Raw genomic sequence first — 20385 nt, 5'->3', positions numbered from 1 at the left:
CAATATAGATTTTGGGGATGAGTCTGAGTTTGTGGATGAAGATGGCATCCTGGTGGGTGTTCGATATATTGGAAAAGTAAGTAGACCTGTCCTATCTCATCCCTTAAAGCTAATGAAGCCTAGGTTGTTACCAAGTTAGATTTATTATATATTTAACCCTCTAACTGAAGTTACCTCGAAGAATAATTCCACTACCATCCGTGTCTGAAAGTGAGCTCCATCACTCTTAACTCTTTCTTCCCAATCACCATCCATTTATCACCATCCCTCATCTGTTGGCCTCTTCCCATTGCATACCGTTTATAGTAGTCTGTCTGGCTGCAATCTTCCAGCGCGCACACTCCGCCAGCCCAATCGGTAGGGGGCATTTTTTCATCATACATAAACACAGTCATTTCAACCAGCTCGGGGAACATATGTTTAATAAGCATTCTGATCGTGTCGCCAGCTCCTTGATGATACGTCCAACTGGCGCTGACAGCCAATCTCTGCAAACCTTTTCCCTCCGGATCACCAAGACGCAAGTCAGTGAATAGTCGTGATATTCTGCGATAATCCAGATCGCCGAGTACAACGACGGTATCGACCGCAGGTTTAATGTATAACACACGATTCAAATCGTTTATACTATCGCCAGCATGCTCATATGGCGCAACAGTCGCAAGGGGGAACTTGACAGGATAAAAGTCCAATGCGGCAGATCTCGCCTCGGAACTGACTGACAGCGCAACAGGGTTGTTACAACGGCTTTGCCATTTTGGCACACCGCCATGTTGAAAGTCATCGGCGTAATGCGATCTACGGGCGTGAATTTCGACGTAACGGGGAACGAAAGAGTAGCGCCAGATTCTTAGCCGTAGCTCAACAGGCAGGTTGGGAAAGCAGTGAAAGGACAAAGATGGCACAGATGCTGGAAGCGCTGGCTCCACTGTTGTTTGCAATCTGCCGCTGGCCATAGTCAGGGTCCTCAAGGAAAGACTGACACAAGCTGATAAGATGGAGCAGGACTTGAATAAATGACGCAGGTGGAGGAGAAGCGGGGAAGTTGGTAATCTGATTCCTAAAATCTACTTGTTTATAAAGAAAAGGCGGGGTTAAAAGCTATAAATAGTAGATAATATAACGTACATGATAAGCCATCCAAGTATGTGAACCACTTTTCCTAACTACAAGTCAGCAACGCCCTACTCAAGAATTATCAGCAGAAACGCATTGCGTTTCCTGTTTTTGACCAATCACCGTCTAGTATTTTCGCACCATATTTCCCCCGATGGAAACGCACTGCGTTTCTCGTACCGCACTAATATGTGGCTTGAGCTGCTTGCTTTCACAGCCTGCTCCCTCCGACGCTGTGAGCCCCAATATCTCCACTGTGTATTTAAGTCACAATCATCTACACTGTCCACTCCGTAAACAGCGACTGTCAAGCCATTAATAAAAAATATCGCAGGAGAATAAGATTTAACCACATTGCAGTCTACCAAGGGATGCGAAATTTCTTTTCCTACACTTAGAGTTCGCCTTGTAAACCCGCTAACACAAATCCCTAATCGTCAAATGTTAAGATCGACTGGAAAATCATATCTTCCAATCCACTTCACAGGGGTTGAGTGGTTCCAAATCTACCAATCAGAGCCTGATTAATGTACTCAATTCCCCGTCCCTACCCGTAGCGTGATGGCCAACGAAAGCTAATAAAAAGCACGCGTAACGTTAAATTGGAGAGTGTAGCGTTTCTGAGAATACAGGATGCTCAATTAAAAAGTACTCACCTACAAAATGATGCATAACGTGTTGTATACAGGGCCAACGCGCCGAAAAGAAAAAAAGAGAAGGGGCGAAAAAAGGGCTGAAAATTCGAGAGAGATATCATCAGACGCAGTTACGGCCTCTCTGCCTCAGGCAAAATCTGGGCGTTATTTCTGTTTACCCTTTTGAGGTGTGACAGCCAACAGCAACGTTGTCATGTGACTTAGGACCATTGATTGTTGGTTGGCGTTTCAATTTTGACGCGTCTCGAGCTTTTTAATTGAACATCCTACGATAACAATCGACATCCCTCTTCATTCCTGATCGCACGCCACGTTGATCTTACGTAAAAACAAGACTGTATTTTACTGTGCTAACACGCCGCCACAGCGCGACCGTAGAGCCGTAGCTGGACGGCTAGCTATCACCTCAAACGGTTGTTGCACTCCCAAGACTCAGCAGCCACGCTTACTGACCTACGTCCTCGAACGCTCCTCGGAATGGCACCTACAGAATTTCTGCAACAATTTGAAAAGATTGAAGGGGTAGTTGCTCGATATGCTTTCAAGCTGTCAAGCGTCACATCTCCGGCTGAAATTTACAAAGAGAAGACGGTCGAAATCCGGGGGCGCATCGCTCAATTATGGACAAGCTTGGAACTAGCCCCAGCGCCAGAAAAATCAAGCCTCCAAGACAGTATCGTGAAGTTAGGGGGGCAATTAAAAGAGCTGGAAATAAAATACGAGGCTGGTGTGCAGGACGAGGAGAGGGTGTATAACCGGGCGTTACAAGAAATTACAGACGCGCTCCGCTACGAGCTCTTGGAAATTATTGGGCCTGCGAAAATAGAGTCGTATCTACGAAGCATCTCGAGCGAGAATTCTGACCGGCAAGACTCAAACAATGCAGTCGTTACTTGTCAGCCGCACGATGCAACTCTCCAAGCGATCGGCGCCAAAGAGGCATGCGTACCTAAAGGAATGCCCGAAAACAGGCACGCAAACCCGACGACCACTCCCGTAAGCGTAAGCGCCCGATCCATCGCCCATATTCATGCTTGCCTACTGACTGTCATAGTACAAACGAAGGAGAACATCGCCAGAACCCATGGGAAGGAAACGACGTCAGGTTGAGAAAGATGACCCTTGTACCAAGCTCGGCAATTCTCTTGTCTCTTGTCCAGTTGTGAGGTCTTCGCGAAGAGGAACACGGTATAGCCACAGGCGACATGGCGACAAGAGATCGACCACGGACGAAGACTTTGAGGGCATCACAAACCCGGATGCCGGCAGCATCTATCTCGCATTTTGGGAAAAGTCCAAGGACTGGTTCGCTGTACTCCTACTTCCGATGCAAGATCTCGAAAGCGTCGGCATTTCGGGTTCGATAGAAAGTCTTGGCTTAGCAGAGGTTCTCCCTAGGTGCTACTGCGATAAGCAAGATGGCTTTTCCTGGGCGGAGGGATTTAACGACGGCGAGCCTCTGGTCATGGAGCGAGAGTTCCCCGTAATGTACTTTGATGGCCAAGACTTTCCCGCCAAGAGCGCCGTCGGCTGGGTCTCTGCAAGGGATTTGAGGCAGTTCGATGCGAACAACAAGAACTCACTTGTTCCTCACATACGGTCCGTTCGCAAGTTTCTCAAGACTCGGGCAGAAAAACGTTCGCCAGAACGAGAAGTAGACAGGTCAAAGTCTGAGGCACCTGATGCGACAGAACAGTCATCAATAGAGGCTAACGGCTACCCGCCCACGCCTCTGAAAGGTAAATTGGTAATATACTCCCTTGATGAACTGGATCGCTTACTATGTACAGTTCCTCTTCAACATCGCAGTCCTCAGATGGCAGCTCCTGACCAGGACCAAGAGGAACCCAGTTCTCTACCCGCAACTCAACCAGTATCACCTTTAGATCATGTCGCCCTGCATGACCCCCCCATTCAACAACAATCGTTACCCGATCTTCGTAGCGATGAGGTACAACATTATCGACTGAACCTGGAAGACATTGCGACATCTTCTCATGGGCCGGGACGACAGCTTGATGAACCTTGTGACATCTTTGAGCCTATAAGTACTGCCGCACTTTCAAATACGACACAAGAAGTTTGTCAGGACGCTGGTTTGTTAAGACCACATGGCAATGAGAGAGCAAACAGGACCGCTACCCCTGAGAAAAATATGGGAGCTGGGTTATTTGGATTATCTGTGTCAGAGCAAGCCTCTGGCGTTGCTATATGCCCACCGCATCCGCCTTCAAGAGAGTTGCTTCCTATGAACCCAATGTCAAATCCACGTAAAACGCCAGAAATCTATGCAACAGAGCCTTTTCCATCAAGTCCATCTATCCCACACGCTTCATCAACAGACTCTGCGCAACCGGCCCTGCTCTATGCTCTGGAACAACATGCCCAAGTCGAGATGGGTCGTCCTCACAGCAATCGACCCATCATCGATGCTGCAAATTCAACAACAGAAGAGCGACAACAAGCACAACAAGCTCCAAGCGTGGTTCAGAGCAACAATGACGCATCAGACGCCGTTGGCGGTATGCCATGTAATGTGGACCACCCACGTCTAAGTCAAATAAGAGCTCCATATAACTTCGAAGCCTCCAGAACTACTATTGTATTGCCACCGATCAGCTCCATGCTTAAGCAGGGAGTGAACAGTCCTCCGTCGCACGAACCTCCCGGTCAAACGCCAACTCTAAATAATCAGCCGTCTTCTTTTCCCGCTCGATCGTCCCAGTTAGCCGTCAATGCACCATCACCGCCGTCACTATCACCGTCACTGTGTACTCGACCATTGACGACCAAACTTGCCAGTAAATCGCCAGATGTTCGAGCATCGTTCAGTCAAATATCAACTGCCCAACATGCACCTGCTCTTCCCGCTCAGGTCCAGAGCGATGACTCGTTCCATACTCGAGGGTCATCTGCCAGCATAGCAACTGAGCAGCGTCGCTTAAACAGCCCTGGAGCACCAACATCTGACTCGCATGATGGATGTAATGCACAGACTTCCTGCGAGCTCGAAGTCACTCGCCCAAAGGGTGACTGGTACAAGAAACTTCCTGAGGATCTGATCGCATGTTTAGAAAAGTATCAGCAGGATAACAACCTCAGTCTTGGAATCCATGGGCTACGGATACAGCCTGGTAATTACGTATGTCCTTTCTGTATCGAGTCCAAGAGGAAGCTCTATAAGCGCCCTAGTCATTTCTCAAACCACTTAGCAAGCCACTGGGCTGCTCTCAAGAAGAAGCAGTGAAAATGTGGTCGATATTTGTATTCACTTCAACTGTGATATTGGGTTATTGTGTTTCTTAGCGATAGAAGATTGGTAGGAAGAAAAGGATCGATGTAGGTTACGAGGTACCCTTAAGAAAATGCCCTAGATGATCCAGGAAGGGTTCGGCAAACTAGAGAACAATTACACCAAGACAGATCCGATGGCGGTCCGACACCTGGATCAGGCCTACAACTGTTTGATCGACTGCTTGGGTGATCCGCTATGTGGCATAATGCTTCTATAGACATACGGAGGATAATCAAGCAACTACCCACATGTCCTAGCCGAATGCAGAAGTACTCTTTGATACCAGACGCTTTACCTTGCGCCTTTCTCATTATTGCAATATTTTATTTTAACCCTGTGTCTCTTCGTGCTGCTAACGACGGCACTTGATTAAATGAAGGGCGCTTTTACCGAGACTTTTCTAGCCGTGTAGTCCAGGTGTAAGGTGTTTCTCTGATCTGGTCTACATTCTTACAGTTCAATACATAATCCAACTGCATAGTATCAAACATTCCATCTTCATTCTCAAGTTGCCAATTTTTCTCTCCCCAAGTTTGTATATGTAGGTATGACATCAATGTTTTGCCGAACCTTTTCCTTCTCTCTAGGTGCTACAACGGCGGGGTTTCTTGCTTAGGGTTAGGTAAAAAAGGGAGATATAGCTATAAAAGCTAGAATATTAGTCCGGTTAATAGCAAGTTTATGCGTAGGGTAGGCATGTTTATGTTGAGCGGAACGTTATTAATAGTATATAACATCCTAATGATTTTCCATCTTGATCGTTACTTATATAATAATATTAGAGCCTAAGATTCTTATCTGTTTCTAGCCAACCTGCATTTGTATAAGAGCATAATATAGGCCGTCAAATGTCTGTATCAGCTTCTACGGACAGTGGATTGCAACCTGAAGAGCCTTGGGCGCTATAAGTTTCCATCTTGAAGACCAAGTGGCTAACTGGGTTTAGGGTAATTCTGCTTCCTTCATTATTGGGAGATGATCACCTGACCTCCTTAGAGCTAACAAAACAGAGCTCGGACGGCAGAGCCTGCCGATGACGCGATGATAATAAAACCATTGGGAGGCTCTCTAATTGGTGCTACTAATAATTCAGAATTGGCGATATGCATAACGAGGCCTTCTACCAGCAAGTTAGTGTTGACTCAAATACGGAAAGGTGAGCGCCGAGCAGAGCGGGGTAGTAAGACATACAGGACTAAGAGAGGCAACAAGCTCGATCATGAGGCGTCAATGATGACCTGACCGGACGCCAAGAGTCAAGAGTGGGGGAGCTGGACAGTCAAGATAAGCAGCCAGCCCATGCTGCTTATCTTGTCAATTTCGATCCGGGTTCACTCAAGCGTAAGCAAGTAATAGCGAAAAAGGGAGGAGGTTCGGCACTAGACCTCCTTAGTTCTGCGTGAATGCTCCGGCCTGGTTCTATAGTGCTAGAAGACCTAGCTTTTAATTACGAGTCTCTCCTCCAGCTTCGACAATTACAAAACAGCAGAATATACAGCTATTTGGATGCGAATAAATGAGTTTGAGATGGTAAGTCGCCTATCTCCTGAGTGCGTGAAGCCCTCCAGTCCGTACCTCGCCCCACATGACCTTGGGAACCTCGGAAGTACTTGAGGGGTACGGAAAGTTTAATCCGTGAAAGATTTCGTGCCAATTCCCCCCCTCAAACACCACGAATTCATGTTGATGAGAACGATGGAGTCCCCTCCAATTCTTGATGAGATCCGGGTCATCAATCCCTATGATGACAAGAGCTTCTCGATGAGAGGCACAGCCATCGCATTTGGCCAAATGACTCGACCCGGGCCGCGTAGTCAGACCACTTGGGGATGCAGTATTTGTGATGTACCAATTTGTAAAAGCCGGCATTGTTGGGACTTCTATCACCACCTAATTTAGCGGACGAATTATGTACCATTAATTTGATGCATTTTAATTGGCTACAGCCCCTCATCGTGACCGGAATGGAGGGCTTCACGCACTCGGGAGATGGGCTCATGTGGCCGATGGATTCGCCGATTGTCCTGCATCTGAGGCTTTGGCCTCACCAAGGATGTTTACCAATCATCAATCACAACGCCCCAGCCTACCGCAAGTGGCTGCTTACGGGCACTATGGCCTATGATGATATCGCCCATAGGACGGCATTGGAAAATTTAGAACAAGGGTTGACGCCACCCTGTAGACTTGGCAGCCCTATTTGTTGACGCACGCAAGCCCGTTTCTAACACTTCTTTGGTTTCCGTGTTTTCTCATTCCAAGTTTCTACTAACCCTAGCATAGGATCAAATCAGCATTTGCCTCGACTTGGAGCACCCAGATCTATTAAAGTCCCAGTTCACATCAATCCGTACCATCATTAAGGCCGCGACATGGCTACGTTGGCTCCCATTGAACAGCGCCCACTAGTGATGCTCTCACTCGGTCCGTCAACCGACTAAACGCTCCTGGCATTCGCACATGTGACGGCCCAACTGACAGGCTGTATCCAGATGGCGGTGGAATTCGCGGACTGTCATCCATTATTATCCTCAAGGAAATAATGCGGCAGATCAACCGGGGCGTCCCAGCCGATCGGCATCTTCAGCCGTGGCAAGTTTTCGACCTCATCGGAGGCACCAGTACAGGCGGGTGAGTTAGTCTTAGGATGGCCTCAGTGGCACTCTACTATGTATCCTGAACGATCTTACGAGAAGTATTCAGAATAAACTGCTTAGTTCTTGAGTTATCAATTGGCGGCCTCGCCTGACTGACGCATCATTAGCATCATCGCCGCCATGTTGGGCCGCCTTCACATGAGCCTCAAGGAGTGTGAAGAGGCTTACCTGAAGCTCGGGGAGGAGATATTTGCACCGAAGAGGGCAAGGTGGGATGGTAGGCGACTTGTCGACTTCGTACAGGCCAACGAGAAGTTCGACTCCAGCATCCTCGAGCGTTCTATTAAGGCAATTATCGGGAAGAAAACAGGCGATGAGAATTCGCCACTCAAGCCTTCTGAGACTCCGGCGGAGGGTGACTGCAAAGTGTAAGTGAACTTGATGGAAGACTATTCTCTCCAGAGGGCATATCTAGTTTCCAAGACAGAAAGAGCCCAGCAGGTATTCCAGCAAGTGTTAAGGCGGTCATGCTCTGGGACATGTGTTCTGTCCAATCCTTATTCCTTCTGCTAGGTCAAAGACTGACTAGTGCGATGTAGCTTCGTATGCTCTGTTCTGGAGCGCAATTCAGAGCCCGTGTTCCTCCGCTCCTACGAGTCCGGCAGCCTCGCCGATCCGCTCTCTGACGATTTTGACCTCTGGCAGGCCCTACGCGCGACGTCAGCGGCTTCCACCTTCTTCGATGCTTATCAGCGCGGCGCGAAGAAGTTTGTCGACGGCGGCTTCGCCTATAACAACCCTGTGCAGCGTGTCATGATTGAGGCCGTGGACTTGTGGGGCACCGATCGTCCCGCCCTCCTTATCAGCATCGGCACCGGCGAGCGGTTGGGCGAGTCGCTCGGCGGGAATTTGAAGGAGGTAGCCAAGGGTATGATCAAAATGTTGACGCAAACCGAGCGCACTGCCGACGATTTCTTCTCGTCCCACCACGACATGGTCGACCGAGGGATGTACTTCCGCTTCAACGTACCCGGACTGGCCACAATTGGTATGGAAGAGTATAAGGAGGTTGATGCCATCGATTCACACACGATTTCATACCTAACCAAGGGCACAACCGGGAGGGAGTTATCGGCCGTCGTGCGCAAGATCAGGAACATCCAAGCCACAGGTAATGCATGATTCATCTTGCCCAATAGTCAGTCCCCGCATGATGCGCTGCAAAACAGTAAATTGGCGCTGATTTCCGCCACACCGATGCATCGCCTCTCTACTGACTTTAATACAGTGCCTCGAAAGAGAATTGGATTCCGAAGTCGTCCTCCAGGAACAAGTTTCTTTGGACGTTCCTGTGAAGTAGAGAATCTTCACCGCTTCTTAAACCCTGAAGGAACTACTAGGGAAGGCGTTGTAATTTGGGGCCTCAGCGGATATGGAAAGACTCAACTCGCAATTCATTATATAGACAATTATTGGCCATCGCATTTGCCTGTGATTTGGATTGACGCGTCGAGTAGGGAGAGCATCGAAGGGGCTTTCGACGATGTTGCTACAGAGTTACAGACGTCAGGTAAAGCACCTACTGATGACGTCATGCGCTGGCTATGCCAGGACACGAACAAATCGTGGCTTCTGGTATTTGACAGCGTCGATATCAACGAAGATCTCGATATCCGTAAATACTTTCCGAAATGTAAACACGGCAGGATCATAATTACAACCACTCGGTCTGATATACATTCGCCGCTTAAGTTTCACGGAATTGGGCTCGAAGGGGTAGATGATCTTGCGGGCTCTCAGATCCTTCTAGGGTATTTGGCAAGAGTCTTACCAGATGAATTCAGGGATCAATCCAGTATGCTTCTACACCCTCTATTCGATAGTTTCTAACATTGCTCAAGAGAAAGGTCAAGCGGAAATTACAGCAAAAGCTATTTCACGGAAGCTCAAAGGCATTCCCCTAGCGATGGAACAGGCTGGTGCATTCCTGTCATTGGGCACGGTAGAAATTCACTACTATCTCGAACATTTCAAACAGAAGTACGAGGGAGATACGTACAATACTCTGCCATTGCAGTATGGCTATTCCTATGAGAAAAGGCGCACAATCTATGCGGCTCTCGACATGGTTCACGAGATTCTTCTGACCCAAAATCCTGATTCCGTGAAGCTCCTGAACCTATCTGTCTTTCTAGGCCCTGGAGAGATCGAATTTTCAACGCTTGCCCATGCGCCTTTGCCAGAAGAATATTATGGTTTTGAGTCAAATCTAGCTTCGAGTTCAAGAGATGCTGAACGCATGCTAAATATACCGCTCTGGTTGATTCGTCTGCGCAATCAGGCGCGAGATTTTGGAACTGCGATTCAGAAACTCGAGCAGGTTTCTCTTATGAAAATCAATCGCCAGGGTAGTCAGATTATGAGCTATGTAGTCCACGAGATGGTTCGTGGCTGGATTCTGGGGAAGCTATCGGACGAAGAAACTTCAGAGTGTGCGGCTACTGCCTTTGCATTAACTGGAATGGCCCTTTACGATGAGTCAGGGATTTGTTCGACACCAACAATACGGAGATATACGGTTCGTCTTAACGCAATTCTGAGAGTAGCCTCTTCTAGTATTCGAAAGGAGACTGTGGAGATGCCAGAAGGAAAATATGCTTCACTCTACGGGTCCGTTGCGTCCGGATTTGGGAAGTTCTGTCGTATACAGGGACAGTTGGAGAGAGCAAAAGAGCTGTTGACCACAGCTCTCGAATACCGTACATGCTCGGGCAAACCTGTTGAGCGCGACCATTTGACGGAGGTGGAAGAACTCGCAGCAGTAGATTGGCGACTTGGGAATCTCGAGGAGGCTATTGACAGATATGAGTCACTCCTAGATGACTGCAACCGTCTTTTGGGAGACGATGACGCAATGACTCTCAAAGTTGCTAATTCTCTCCGCGACGTTAGAGAACGGCAAGATGGATGGAGACGATATCAGGAACGCGCATATTCTGGTGCAAGCGGCCCGAAGCGTGATTACGGCATTGCTAATGAGCCGCCACAAGATCAGGATATGGACAATGAGGAGTGGGAATTAGTGGCAAGTTATGAAGAAGCGAGGCAACTTCTTGATAAGAACGACACCGAAACTTTACAACGAGCCCAGGAGCTAGCAGCCTTTTACCGAAAGTGTTCCAGGCCAGACAAGGAGGGTCCAGTGCGTGAGTACATATGGCAATGTTATTCGACTGCGCCTGGGCGTGTCCGCATCGAATCGTTGCGCAACCTGTGTAAGTGCTACAGAGAGTCTGGGAAATTCGCAGCTATTCGAAGTCTGCTTCTGGGAACGGAGGAATACTCGATTTTTTCCGCAGCCATTGAAGGAAATCTAGATCTATGCGAACTGCTCGCCAAACAAACGTTCAATGTCAACAGAAAGGATCATTATGACTGTTCTTCAATGCATTGGGCAGTCGAAGGAGGGCACTTACCAATGCTTGACTGGCTGTTAGGGAAAGGGGCTGAAGTTAACTCGCGAGATGAAACAAGAGCAACAGTGCTGCACTGGGCAGCTTCGAATGGAGACACAAGAACATCGCAGCTTCTGCTTGAGAGAGGAGCTGATATTGAGGCAAAGGACAATGATGGAAGGACTACACTGCACTGGGCAGCTTCATTTGGCCAAGAGGACGTGGTGTCGCTACTGCTTGAGAGAGGAGCTGATATTGAGGCAAAGGCCAATAATGGAAGGACTGCACTGCACGGGGCAGCTGCAAGTGGACAAAAGGATGTGGTGCAGGTGCTGGTTGGGAGAGGAGCTGATATTGAGGCAAAGGACAATGATGGATGGACTGCGCTGTACCAAGCAGCTGCAAGTGGACAAAAGGACGTGGTGTCGCTACTTCTTGAGAGAGGTGCTGATATTGAGGCGAAGAACAATGATGGAAGAACTGCACTACACCGGGCAGCTGCAAGTGGACAAAAGGACGTGGTGTCGCTACTTCTTGAGAGAGGTGCTGATATTGAGGCGAAGAACAATGATGGAAGAACTGCACTACACCGGGCAGCTGCAAGTGGACAAAAGGACGTGGTGTCGCTACTTCTTGAGAGAGGTGCTGATATTGAGGCGAAGAACAATGATGGAAGGACTACACTGCACTGGGCAGCTTCATTTGGCCAAGAGGACGTGGTGTCGCTACTGCTTGAGAGAGGAGCTGATATTGAGGCAAAGGCCAATGATGGAAGGACTACACTGCACTGGGCAGCTTCATTTGGCCAAGAGGACGTGGTGTCGCTACTGCTTGAGAGAGGAGCTGATATTGAGGCAAAGGCCAATGATGGATGGACTGCACATCGCTGGGCAAGATCGAATGGGCATAAGGGTGTGGCGAAGCAGCTGACATTGACAAAAAACAAACGTTTTATCCGGGTTTGGCGTTACTACTCTAGTATTCTAATCGGTAACGGGGCGCGTTACGGGTTTTAGGCCAATCAAAACTATCAATTTCGACATGGGCTTCTCAAACTCGTAACGGGCCCCGTTACCAGCCAAGTCGTGTTTGCAAAAACGCGGAACGGGGCCCGTTTCGAGGCATGGTGATCCGTGCCACCCATGCTGAAGTCATTGCGCGTAGCTAAGAGCCAATCATAGACAACTAGAATTACCTAACTTAACTTTAATCCTGATCCCTTTTGACCACCGCGTTTTTTACTCATTGCTAATGATTTAGTGATTGTGTTTGTCAGGCTTTCTAACCATACGCGTATGGTTTAGTTAAACCATATATTACTCATATATTGCCCATATACCTATACCATACGGTCTGAGGCGTATGACCATATATGATCATACGCGGGATAAAGTTGCTCCGAGTCAAAAATAGTCAGGTAAGGAAATCGGCGGCAATAGAACACCTTGACCATCCTCCTGGTCCTGAATGGCCTCCCTTTCCAATAGATCCATAAGGTAGAAAGGATACTCGAATGGCAAATCGGTTCCTTAAGCCATGCGTGGGCAACTCGGACTGCCGTGCAACGTCTCCGTAGCTCCAATCCAAGGGCAACTATCAAGATCGCTTCGAGTCACATTGTCAGGCTTCATGTCAAGATCAAGTCGCTCACTTATAGCAAACAGTTAGTACGGTCCTGCCTACTAGGCAACAGCTGCTGCCTTGCAGGCAGCAGAAGTATTCCAGATCATATAGTCTCATACGATTCCACTCCTTGAGATAGAAATCAAGTCTCATTCGTTAACCTTACCCGATTCACTGAGCGACCTTCTAACTGCCGTGGCCGACCGTCAGCTAGCCACGCCTCCGCGTCGCGCGACACTTCATGACGAAGCTAATGGAAAGCCATGATGCCCGTTGATTGCCTGCGATGGACTCCTTCCTCAGCCGCCCGCCTAGTGACCGCGAGTCCTCCATTGCTGCAACAATCGAGACGGCTTCTGAGATACCTGATAGGCAGAGCTTACCCTCCGTTGAATCTTCCATTTCAACAACTCCAAAGCGCAAACGCATCACTACGGCCGATGCGACGTGGCAACACACTCGAAAACCTCAAGGATCCGAGCCTGAGCGCGCTGGGCCAAAGCAGGACTTAGTGTTCTACTGCAAATACTGCAGCAACCCACCGTACTCCACATACGTGTCTACCACATTCCGTAACCACCTACTTAAGATACACTCAGTTGAAGCCGCTGGCTCGGAGCCAAATTCGACCAAGAAAGTGCGTACCAGCCTCATCAAAGAAGCGTTCAACAAAGCAGGCGAGATTGAGGTTACTAAGCTTCAAGAAAGAGAGGAGCAAGTTCTTCGCAACGTACTTAATCCAAAGGCTGCAATGGAAGCCTTAGTCCAGCTGGTTACTGTCCGCAATCTCCCATACAATTGCAATACTTGGCCAGAGTTGCACGCTCTGCTTATGGCGGCAAATTATACCGCAGAAGAGCTTATCAATACCTCCCACGGCCATGTCCAAAAACTCTGCTCGAACTCATATGCGATCCACAAAGATATTCTCCGAAAAAAGCTGCAATCCTCACCTGCCAAGCTTCACCTCTCTGCCGACGTATGGAGCGCACCAAACCACAAAGCTTTCCTAGGAATATGTGTGCAATTTATGCAGGAAGGCACAAAAAGTCCCTGCCAGGCATTGCTGGCCTTGCCTGAACTTCCTGGCATAGACGGCCCTGGAAGCCACAGCGGAGCCGAGCAGTGGAAGCTCCTTCAGCCAGTCATTGAGGAGTACGGCATCTCAGGCCAGCTGGGATATATTACAGGAGATAATCACGGTTCCAATGACGTGCTATGCCGTCTATTGAGCCACTTCCTTGATGGACGAGGCGTCGTCTGGAATGCAAGACACCGACGGATTCGTTGCCATGGCCACGTTGTCAACCTTTGCGTCCAAGCGTTTCTTTTCATGGATAGCAAAGAGGCTGTGCTTGAAGCCTGTAGGCAGATTGAAGAGATGGACCAAGCTTCGTTCAACATTGGCATGATGCAGGGTTGGAAGAAGCGAAAGGAGCGTGGCTGGAGTCAACTCGGTCCGCTCGGCAAGTTGCATAATACTGCTATCCATATTAGAGCCAACGATTACAGGTATAATCTCTTTAAGAGGCGTGCCGGCAAAGTCCTCGGGCTCGACAACGATACACGCTGGAACTCATGGTTTCTTCTGCTCGATGCCGCTCTTGATAAGGAGGAGCATATCAAGTGGTATCAGGACAAGTACTACGACGCCCTTGTGGACGACTACTTAGCACCACAGGATTGGCAAAACCTTCGCGAGACGCGGAACTTCTTACAGCCGTTTTGGAAGATAACCCTCCTTACTGAGGGGTATCGTTCAACGCTCGATCGTACATTATTTACCATGGACGTCCTTCACAAGCATTACCAGCAAGCATTCAGCAAATACAGGATGAACCAACAGCTACTTGGCCCAGTACTGACGAGCTGGCATGTCTTCGACAAATACTACCAGCTCTCCGATGAGAGCCCGGCATACGCTGCAGCGCTTATTCTCCATCCATCCCGAGGAAAGGCTCATATACAGAAAAATTGGCCAAAGGCATGGCATAAGAAGATCTTTACAGGAGTGAAGAAGTTGTGGGAAGACGAATACAAGAACCTGCCAACCGTTTATACTACTCCTTCCATTGTTCCGGCACTGGAACTGGATGAGTATGACCTGCTTGCACAGGAGCTTAATGTCATAGGCACAGAGCCCGACGTTGACGAATACGAAACCTACACCTCCCAGCCACCCATTCCAATCGACTGCTCCCCCCTTGTCTGGTGGCTCCGCGATGAGCAGAAGGAGCGCTTTCCCCGACTGTCAAAGATGGCAATAGACATTCTCTCAATACCTGCCATGTCTGCTGACCCTGAGCGTACATTCTCTGGAGCACGGCGTACAATTTCGTGGGATCGAATGCTCCTTGGAGCATCGACAATTGAAAAGGGGGAGTGCTTGAAGAGCTGGATTCGCAGCGGTATAACGGCAGGGCTACACGTAGACGAGGTTGAACAATATGAGTACATGGCAGAGGAGGGAAGCACCAGCGCTCTAGAGGAAGATGTGGGCCCTTGACCGGTTTGACGTCATTTGCCGTATGGGCAATATATGGTTTAGTTCGCCATACGAGAATAAATCATACACCATAAACCATTCAGGTCCGTATGGCGTATGGCGTACGGTTAGAAAGCCTGGCCTCCTGCTTCTCAACAATTGTTGACATCAAGAAAACTTGATATCAGGTAATTACATTCAATATTCTTAGTGATATATAACTCCCTCCTGCGGCCGCTCCACTGGATGAGGAGAAAAGCCACAATGATTTGTAAGTTCCTGATATGATCCGTCTCCTTGACGCCATATTACACCCCACTGTAGAGGAAACAACGATGCCTCCGGCTGTGGGATGCCGTCTGGATGGTGGCAAGCAGCTGCAATAGCCACACTACAGCTTCCAGCCACGGGAATAGGTGTTGGCAAGCGACGGCACGCTGTGATTACCACCACCGTAGCCATCAGTATCGACGTGACGATAACGAATATAATGGCAATAGGCGAGTATCCACAGGTTAAGATTGCCCAATCCAAAGATCCGGGACGGTAAAAATCGGTTTTCTCAACAGCGACGAGGAAGATACTTTGCGACAGCATCCAGTGCATTAATATCGATGCCACTAATAGTGGGATACTGAAGCGGTAGGGGAGCTGTAAAAAGTATCGAGAGCGCTGTTCACCTCTTGGATTTGATGAAACGCGTAACGAATTTCTTTTATGCCCAAAGTCACTCCATTCTTTTGCAGCCGCCATGCAGGTGAAAAGGCCATTGTACTGAAAGTAGAGCAGCGAGAAGATTAGCTGAGGAAGGTTACAAAGGATAATATTCCAAATAAGAGCTTCGTCGCCCCAAGTCTCCCAACCAAGGCCACTTATCAACGTATCCTGGACCGCGGCTCCGAAGCCTAGGTTCCATAGAGTAGTCAAGTCATGGGGACCTGATATGGCAAAAATACCCCAGGTAAGGAAGAAAATAGACACGCCGAGCGCGACAGAGTATCTGCAGTAAACATGTTAGCACTTGCACGTTACCGTTAGGTATTTGTCTTCTTGAATTGACCAACATACATCACAAAGCTGGCCGTCCATCGTCCCTTACTCACAGCAACTGCCCAGTGTCTGCGCTTCTCATGTATAACGAAAGGCTGAGTCCAACCCCTCTTTTTCCGAACGAGATCCACTGATGCTAAGCAGTTCCCTCGTGAGTTTGTATCGGGATTCTCCAAGAATGATTGAATGGCATCGCCGAGAACGAATAAAGGTTCTGTTGGTGGGCGAAATACCAAGTAGGCTAGTATAGCTGCCTTGATGGCATTGACCCCGAGGATAATCCCCGCAATGTGGATGTCAAAGTTCAACCGGCATGTTTGCGGTACTGACTGGCTGAAACAATATTTGACGCGATTGCCGTACGGTCTCCAATTATCTGATTGGCTTTTGACTCCTGGCAAAAGTCCGCGGCATGGCTGGGCTGATGGACAAATCCATTCGAACCCTTGATAGGCATCTACTACCCACCGGACGTTGAGCGAGTGGGTGGAGTCCACATCGCGGGTCCTAACCCAGTCTGATCCAGACGATGGATCGACGACAAGTAACACGTCGGTCCGTTTTGTTTGAAAGGATATCGCGTATTCGTTGATACACTCCAAGGCAGTAAGATTATCGAGTTGCCCGGCTTTCGCGCGCTCTATTCTCAGCTGACTGCGTGAATCATCGATCCTGAGATGATATCCAACTTCATTTTCTAGTAATTCAAATTTACCGTTGATCGTATAAACTTCGTATTCATGTGTTGTCAAGGATGAAAACACTACCGAGTTGAACCTAGATGCAATCAGATTCGCCATGTTTTGCGCCACGACTGGGAGGGCTTACAAGAGATGCAATGGCACGGAAGAAAAGACTAACAGCCACCAGAGTACAGCTTTCTTGCGAGAAACTCTTCGTAAGTTGCGAAAGCTGAGGATGCCAATATCTAACCACCCTTGTTTTGCGTGCGCTTTGTTGACATCTGCCCTCGTTGGCGCAGATAGGCATTGCATACCATAGTTGCTTGCCCCGAGAAGTATTGATCCAAATATGTTGATGATAAGATGAATCACGACACTGAGGGTACGCGATGTTGAACATGAACCCTTGTAGATGATTCTTCGTCCGGTTTTGATACCATTCTGGCTGCCTTCGAGGAACATGGCTGACCAGATAGTGACACCAAGATTAATAAGAAAGACGGCGAGGCAGGCGCATGCACCACCGATGAGGCTCATCTTCCAAGCAGTAGACTTTGAGGTCTGCTTATTGTTGCTGGGATTGGATAGTCTCATGGCGGCTAGTGTAAGAAAGGTTGGTTGACCTGAACGGAGGGCTGCTTGTTCCTCTTTTTCTAACGAACAGATGATCCATAAAGTATTCCTGCAAAGCGAACAGCCCCATCCTTTTGAAATCGTATCAGACACATTTACCCTTTTACTCCGTAGTGTTAGTTACTTTGCCAAGAATATTGGTCTTAGCGGCTCCAGAATACCTTGTGGCGCCCAGCTAATGATGCGGGCTACGCCCAGCCAAGGAAGGAACAAGGAGAGAAGACAGCCGAAATGTGGTGTCCGAAACACGCGACATTAATACTAAATTGCGACTAGCGCACTAGGGACAGCCTCAGCAGGATACCTGTTGGTGCCAGTTGCGTTAATTATATGTAACGCGTACTGTAGTCCAACGCCTAATGGACTACAAGATTCCATAAAATGCTGTAACCTGCGAATGGCAGTGGCAGAGTAGGTAATAAGGCTCGTGTGTGCAAATGTGAAGCCGACAATCTGACGGCGCCGTAACACCCAAAGGACCATGGACCATCAGATGATCTATCGCTATCTCCACACCGGGGAAAGAGAAAACTGGGTTAATCCATTGCCGTTTTAATTTTTGAAACCCTTGTCGAAAACCCCCATTGACGGTTTGCTTGACCGGCTGCAGCCGTAGCAGCCCCGTCATCGGGGTCAAGCCTGAACTATCGACTCAGCCGCAACTGCGACGGGGGTTAGGGATAGTTAGTCGTAGAATTTTGTCTCACGACATGGGAGGTTGCAGCAGTGCGAGGCTAATATCGTCGCTTGCCCTACCCCTTACAAGCCCAGCCAGCATCAAGTCATAATCGGGCAAAACAGCATACGGCTGAGACCGCTATGCTATGGATTTAGGATCATCTTTTCCGCCTATACATATCGGTATCAAAATTGATAGGAGCAAGAGGCCCAGTGGCACCTTATTTTATTAGGCGCTATTTCACTATAACTATAGCTAATAAAATAAAAAGTAAAGGGAATCCTGCGTATATCTTTTTGTGTGCTATTTCCATCGGGTACCATATGTAATTATGCATAATATAGATATTTTTTATTATCGCGGACTCGCTGTTGCAATGGGAACACTACTTGCCAGAATGATTCACCATGGCGATCTATAAGGTCAAGCGCCACCAGGCTGCAGCGACGGAATGGTATCTCCTGCCAGAGTGAATTGCCACCGAGGGTCATTTGGTCAATAAGCAACGCTCGGGCCTCCTTCGTAAGTAGTGCGCTTGGCTATGTGCCCTTCTAACCTGCAGGTAGCCACCTCAGCTCAACAGAGGCAACGCGCAATACGGCTGGCAAACTGCATAGCTGCGTTAGCGTTGCCGCAGATTTAAGTTCCAGGTACCAATAGTTTAATAATGTTTGAGCAATGCCATATCTTGCCGCTTTTATCCACCTGATCTGTCGCCATACATAAAGTAATACAGATCATCTAGTCAGGACTCAGCGATCTCCGCGGAGCAGGCCAGTCTGCCTAACGACGACTTGATGCTGACATGATGTGCGGGATAGGCGTGGCACCTCACAACTGAGGAATATATACAGCTAATAATTGCCTATTCAGCCACCTCATTTCGAGATTGGTCGCCTGCATTTGTTAGTTTATCACAAGTGTGCATACCCAATGGCCTTGTGCATCAGCTACGTGGTCAGCTGTCTGCCATTAAGCCCCTATGTACGGACTAGCATGTGTCGAAATCTGCCTTGCTTACCCTACTGAAAGGCCTGTTGTGGCTGCAGCCGGTCAAGCTGGCCGCTTTTAAGCCACCGATAGGGTTTGCATTAAACCCGAAAACGGTAATAGACCGAGGTTGTTTTCTCTTTCCCCTAAGAGCTTCAGAAATTGTTTAAACCTGCCAGTAATGCAAAGGATTTTGGGCCAGCTAGCTCTATCGCGCTATAGTAGTCTCTGGTATCCCTCAGCAGTTTACCTTTCGGCTGATGCCGCGACTCGATGCCAGCTCGGGGTCGAACAACTGCTTTGCAAAGTCGATAAAGTAGCATTTGGTGCTCCTGGTTCAATTGGACAATGCTTTCCATTACTGCTGATTTTATCTGGCTGCTCTGTATAGTTAGATATCATAAAATACTAAATGTCGTTTTGTTTACCTTTCTGTCACTGAGCTACTTCATATTGCGCAACCCTTACCCCAGATCGGCGCTAACTAACCCTAAGCTGGCGCTAGTTAACCCCAAACACCAATCAGCAATCCGACATGAGCAAAAGCGATAAAACATAAATCTGTTGACCCCGCGACCCATTTTCTTAGCCGATTTAACTTAAATCGCCTGCGAATAACACGTCTACGTGGTTATGATTGGTCGTGGAGAAAAAGAACTCTACCCCTGTCGGTTTAAGGAACTCTACCCCCCGTAAAGTGGGGCATTTAAAAGAACTCTACTAGAGTTCCTATTGTTATTGACTACTAGGCATAAAGGTTCTTGGCCAAACTGACCCTATTCCCCTCGGGGTCGAGCGAAAGGAAACCTACCCTCCCCAAGAATGAGGGACGTTGAAGGCCCAAGACTGGAATGCATGAAACTCCAGGCGGACAAAGATTTCCTTTGATCAGTACTGATATAAATCACTGTAGGTTTCTTGGTCACTGTTCCGTCCCGCCCAAACTAGGGACTTTCCTGAGATTGCCATCAATTCGTACGATACTACCATGAGTAAGTAGTGGGTGCTCAACCGGGCTCGCACGAGCACTTTAAGCCTTAACTGGCCGTTTGCGTACCGTTAGCTAGTTATGCATTCTTTGTGACAAAGAATTCTTCGAGAAGAATGGCCTATCATCCAAAGC

The 20385-nt window shown here is 48.4% G+C and overlaps 5 protein-coding genes across 5 annotated transcripts; 3 read left to right on the top strand and 2 right to left on the bottom strand.

Annotated features, from left to right (window-relative positions):
- Positions 1-123: 123 nt before the first annotated feature.
- Positions 124-1025, bottom strand: FOBCDRAFT_228513 (uncharacterized protein). The gene has a single exon (XM_054706317.2). It carries the CDS (start codon positions 954-956, stop codon positions 192-194), a length of 765 nt encoding a protein of 254 aa, XP_054562292.1. The 5' UTR covers positions 957-1025; the 3' UTR covers positions 124-191.
- Positions 1026-2026: 1001 nt separating this feature from the next.
- On the top strand, positions 2027-5399 carry FOBCDRAFT_228510 (uncharacterized protein). The gene is made up of 3 exons (XM_054706316.2): positions 2027-2774; positions 2827-3511; positions 3563-5399. Exons 1-3 carry the CDS (start codon positions 2250-2252, stop codon positions 5017-5019), a joined length of 2667 nt encoding a protein of 888 aa, XP_054562291.1. The 5' UTR covers positions 2027-2249; the 3' UTR covers positions 5020-5399.
- Positions 5400-7558: 2159 nt separating this feature from the next.
- Positions 7559-8846, top strand: FOBCDRAFT_139289 (acyl transferase/acyl hydrolase/lysophospholipase; the record flags this gene model as incomplete). The annotated part of the gene is made up of 3 exons (XM_059608039.1): positions 7559-7698; positions 7832-8092; positions 8264-8846. Coding segments are annotated over 3 exons (984 nt in total), but the record flags the coding sequence as incomplete, so codon positions are not given.
- Positions 8847-8951: 105 nt separating this feature from the next.
- On the top strand, positions 8952-12229 carry FOBCDRAFT_228499 (uncharacterized protein; the record flags this gene model as incomplete). The annotated part of the gene is made up of 3 exons (XM_059609777.1): positions 8952-9519; positions 9566-11478; positions 11974-12229. Coding segments are annotated over 3 exons (2643 nt in total), but the record flags the coding sequence as incomplete, so codon positions are not given.
- A 3205-nt stretch (positions 12230-15434) lies between these two features.
- On the bottom strand, positions 15435-17554 carry FOBCDRAFT_140710 (uncharacterized protein; the record flags this gene model as incomplete). The annotated part of the gene is made up of 4 exons (XM_059608103.1): positions 15435-16227; positions 16296-16387; positions 16511-17054; positions 17139-17554. The coding sequence occupies 4 exons, from the start codon at positions 17552-17554 to the stop codon at positions 15435-15437; spliced, it is 1845 nt and encodes a 614-aa protein (XP_059467685.1).
- Between the last annotated feature and the right edge of the window lie 2831 nt (positions 17555-20385).

The sequence above is a fragment of the Fusarium oxysporum genome, chromosome VII, assembly GCF_013085055.1.
Source record: "Fusarium oxysporum Fo47 chromosome VII, complete sequence".
NCBI classification, from domain to species: Eukaryota; Fungi; Ascomycota; class Sordariomycetes; order Hypocreales; family Nectriaceae; genus Fusarium; species Fusarium oxysporum.
Note: the sequence above shows the minus strand (reverse complement) of the source record. Positions and strands in the feature narration are given on the sequence as shown.

Excerpts from the sequence above, each read along its gene's own strand:
- FOBCDRAFT_228513 (XM_054706317.2), bottom strand. The coding sequence starts at position 956 with ATGGCCAGCGGCAGATTGCAAACAACAGTGGAGCCAGCGCTTCCAGCA.
- FOBCDRAFT_228510 (XM_054706316.2), top strand. The coding sequence starts at position 2,250 with ATGGCACCTACAGAATTTCTGCAACAATTTGAAAAGATTGAAGGGGTA. Across the intron at positions 2,775-2,826 it reads CGACGACCACTCCCGTAAGC|TACAAACGAAGGAGAACATC; the intron begins GTAAGCGCCCGA and ends TGACTGTCATAG. Across the intron at positions 3,512-3,562 it reads CCCGCCCACGCCTCTGAAAG|TTCCTCTTCAACATCGCAGT; the intron begins GTAAATTGGTAA and ends TACTATGTACAG.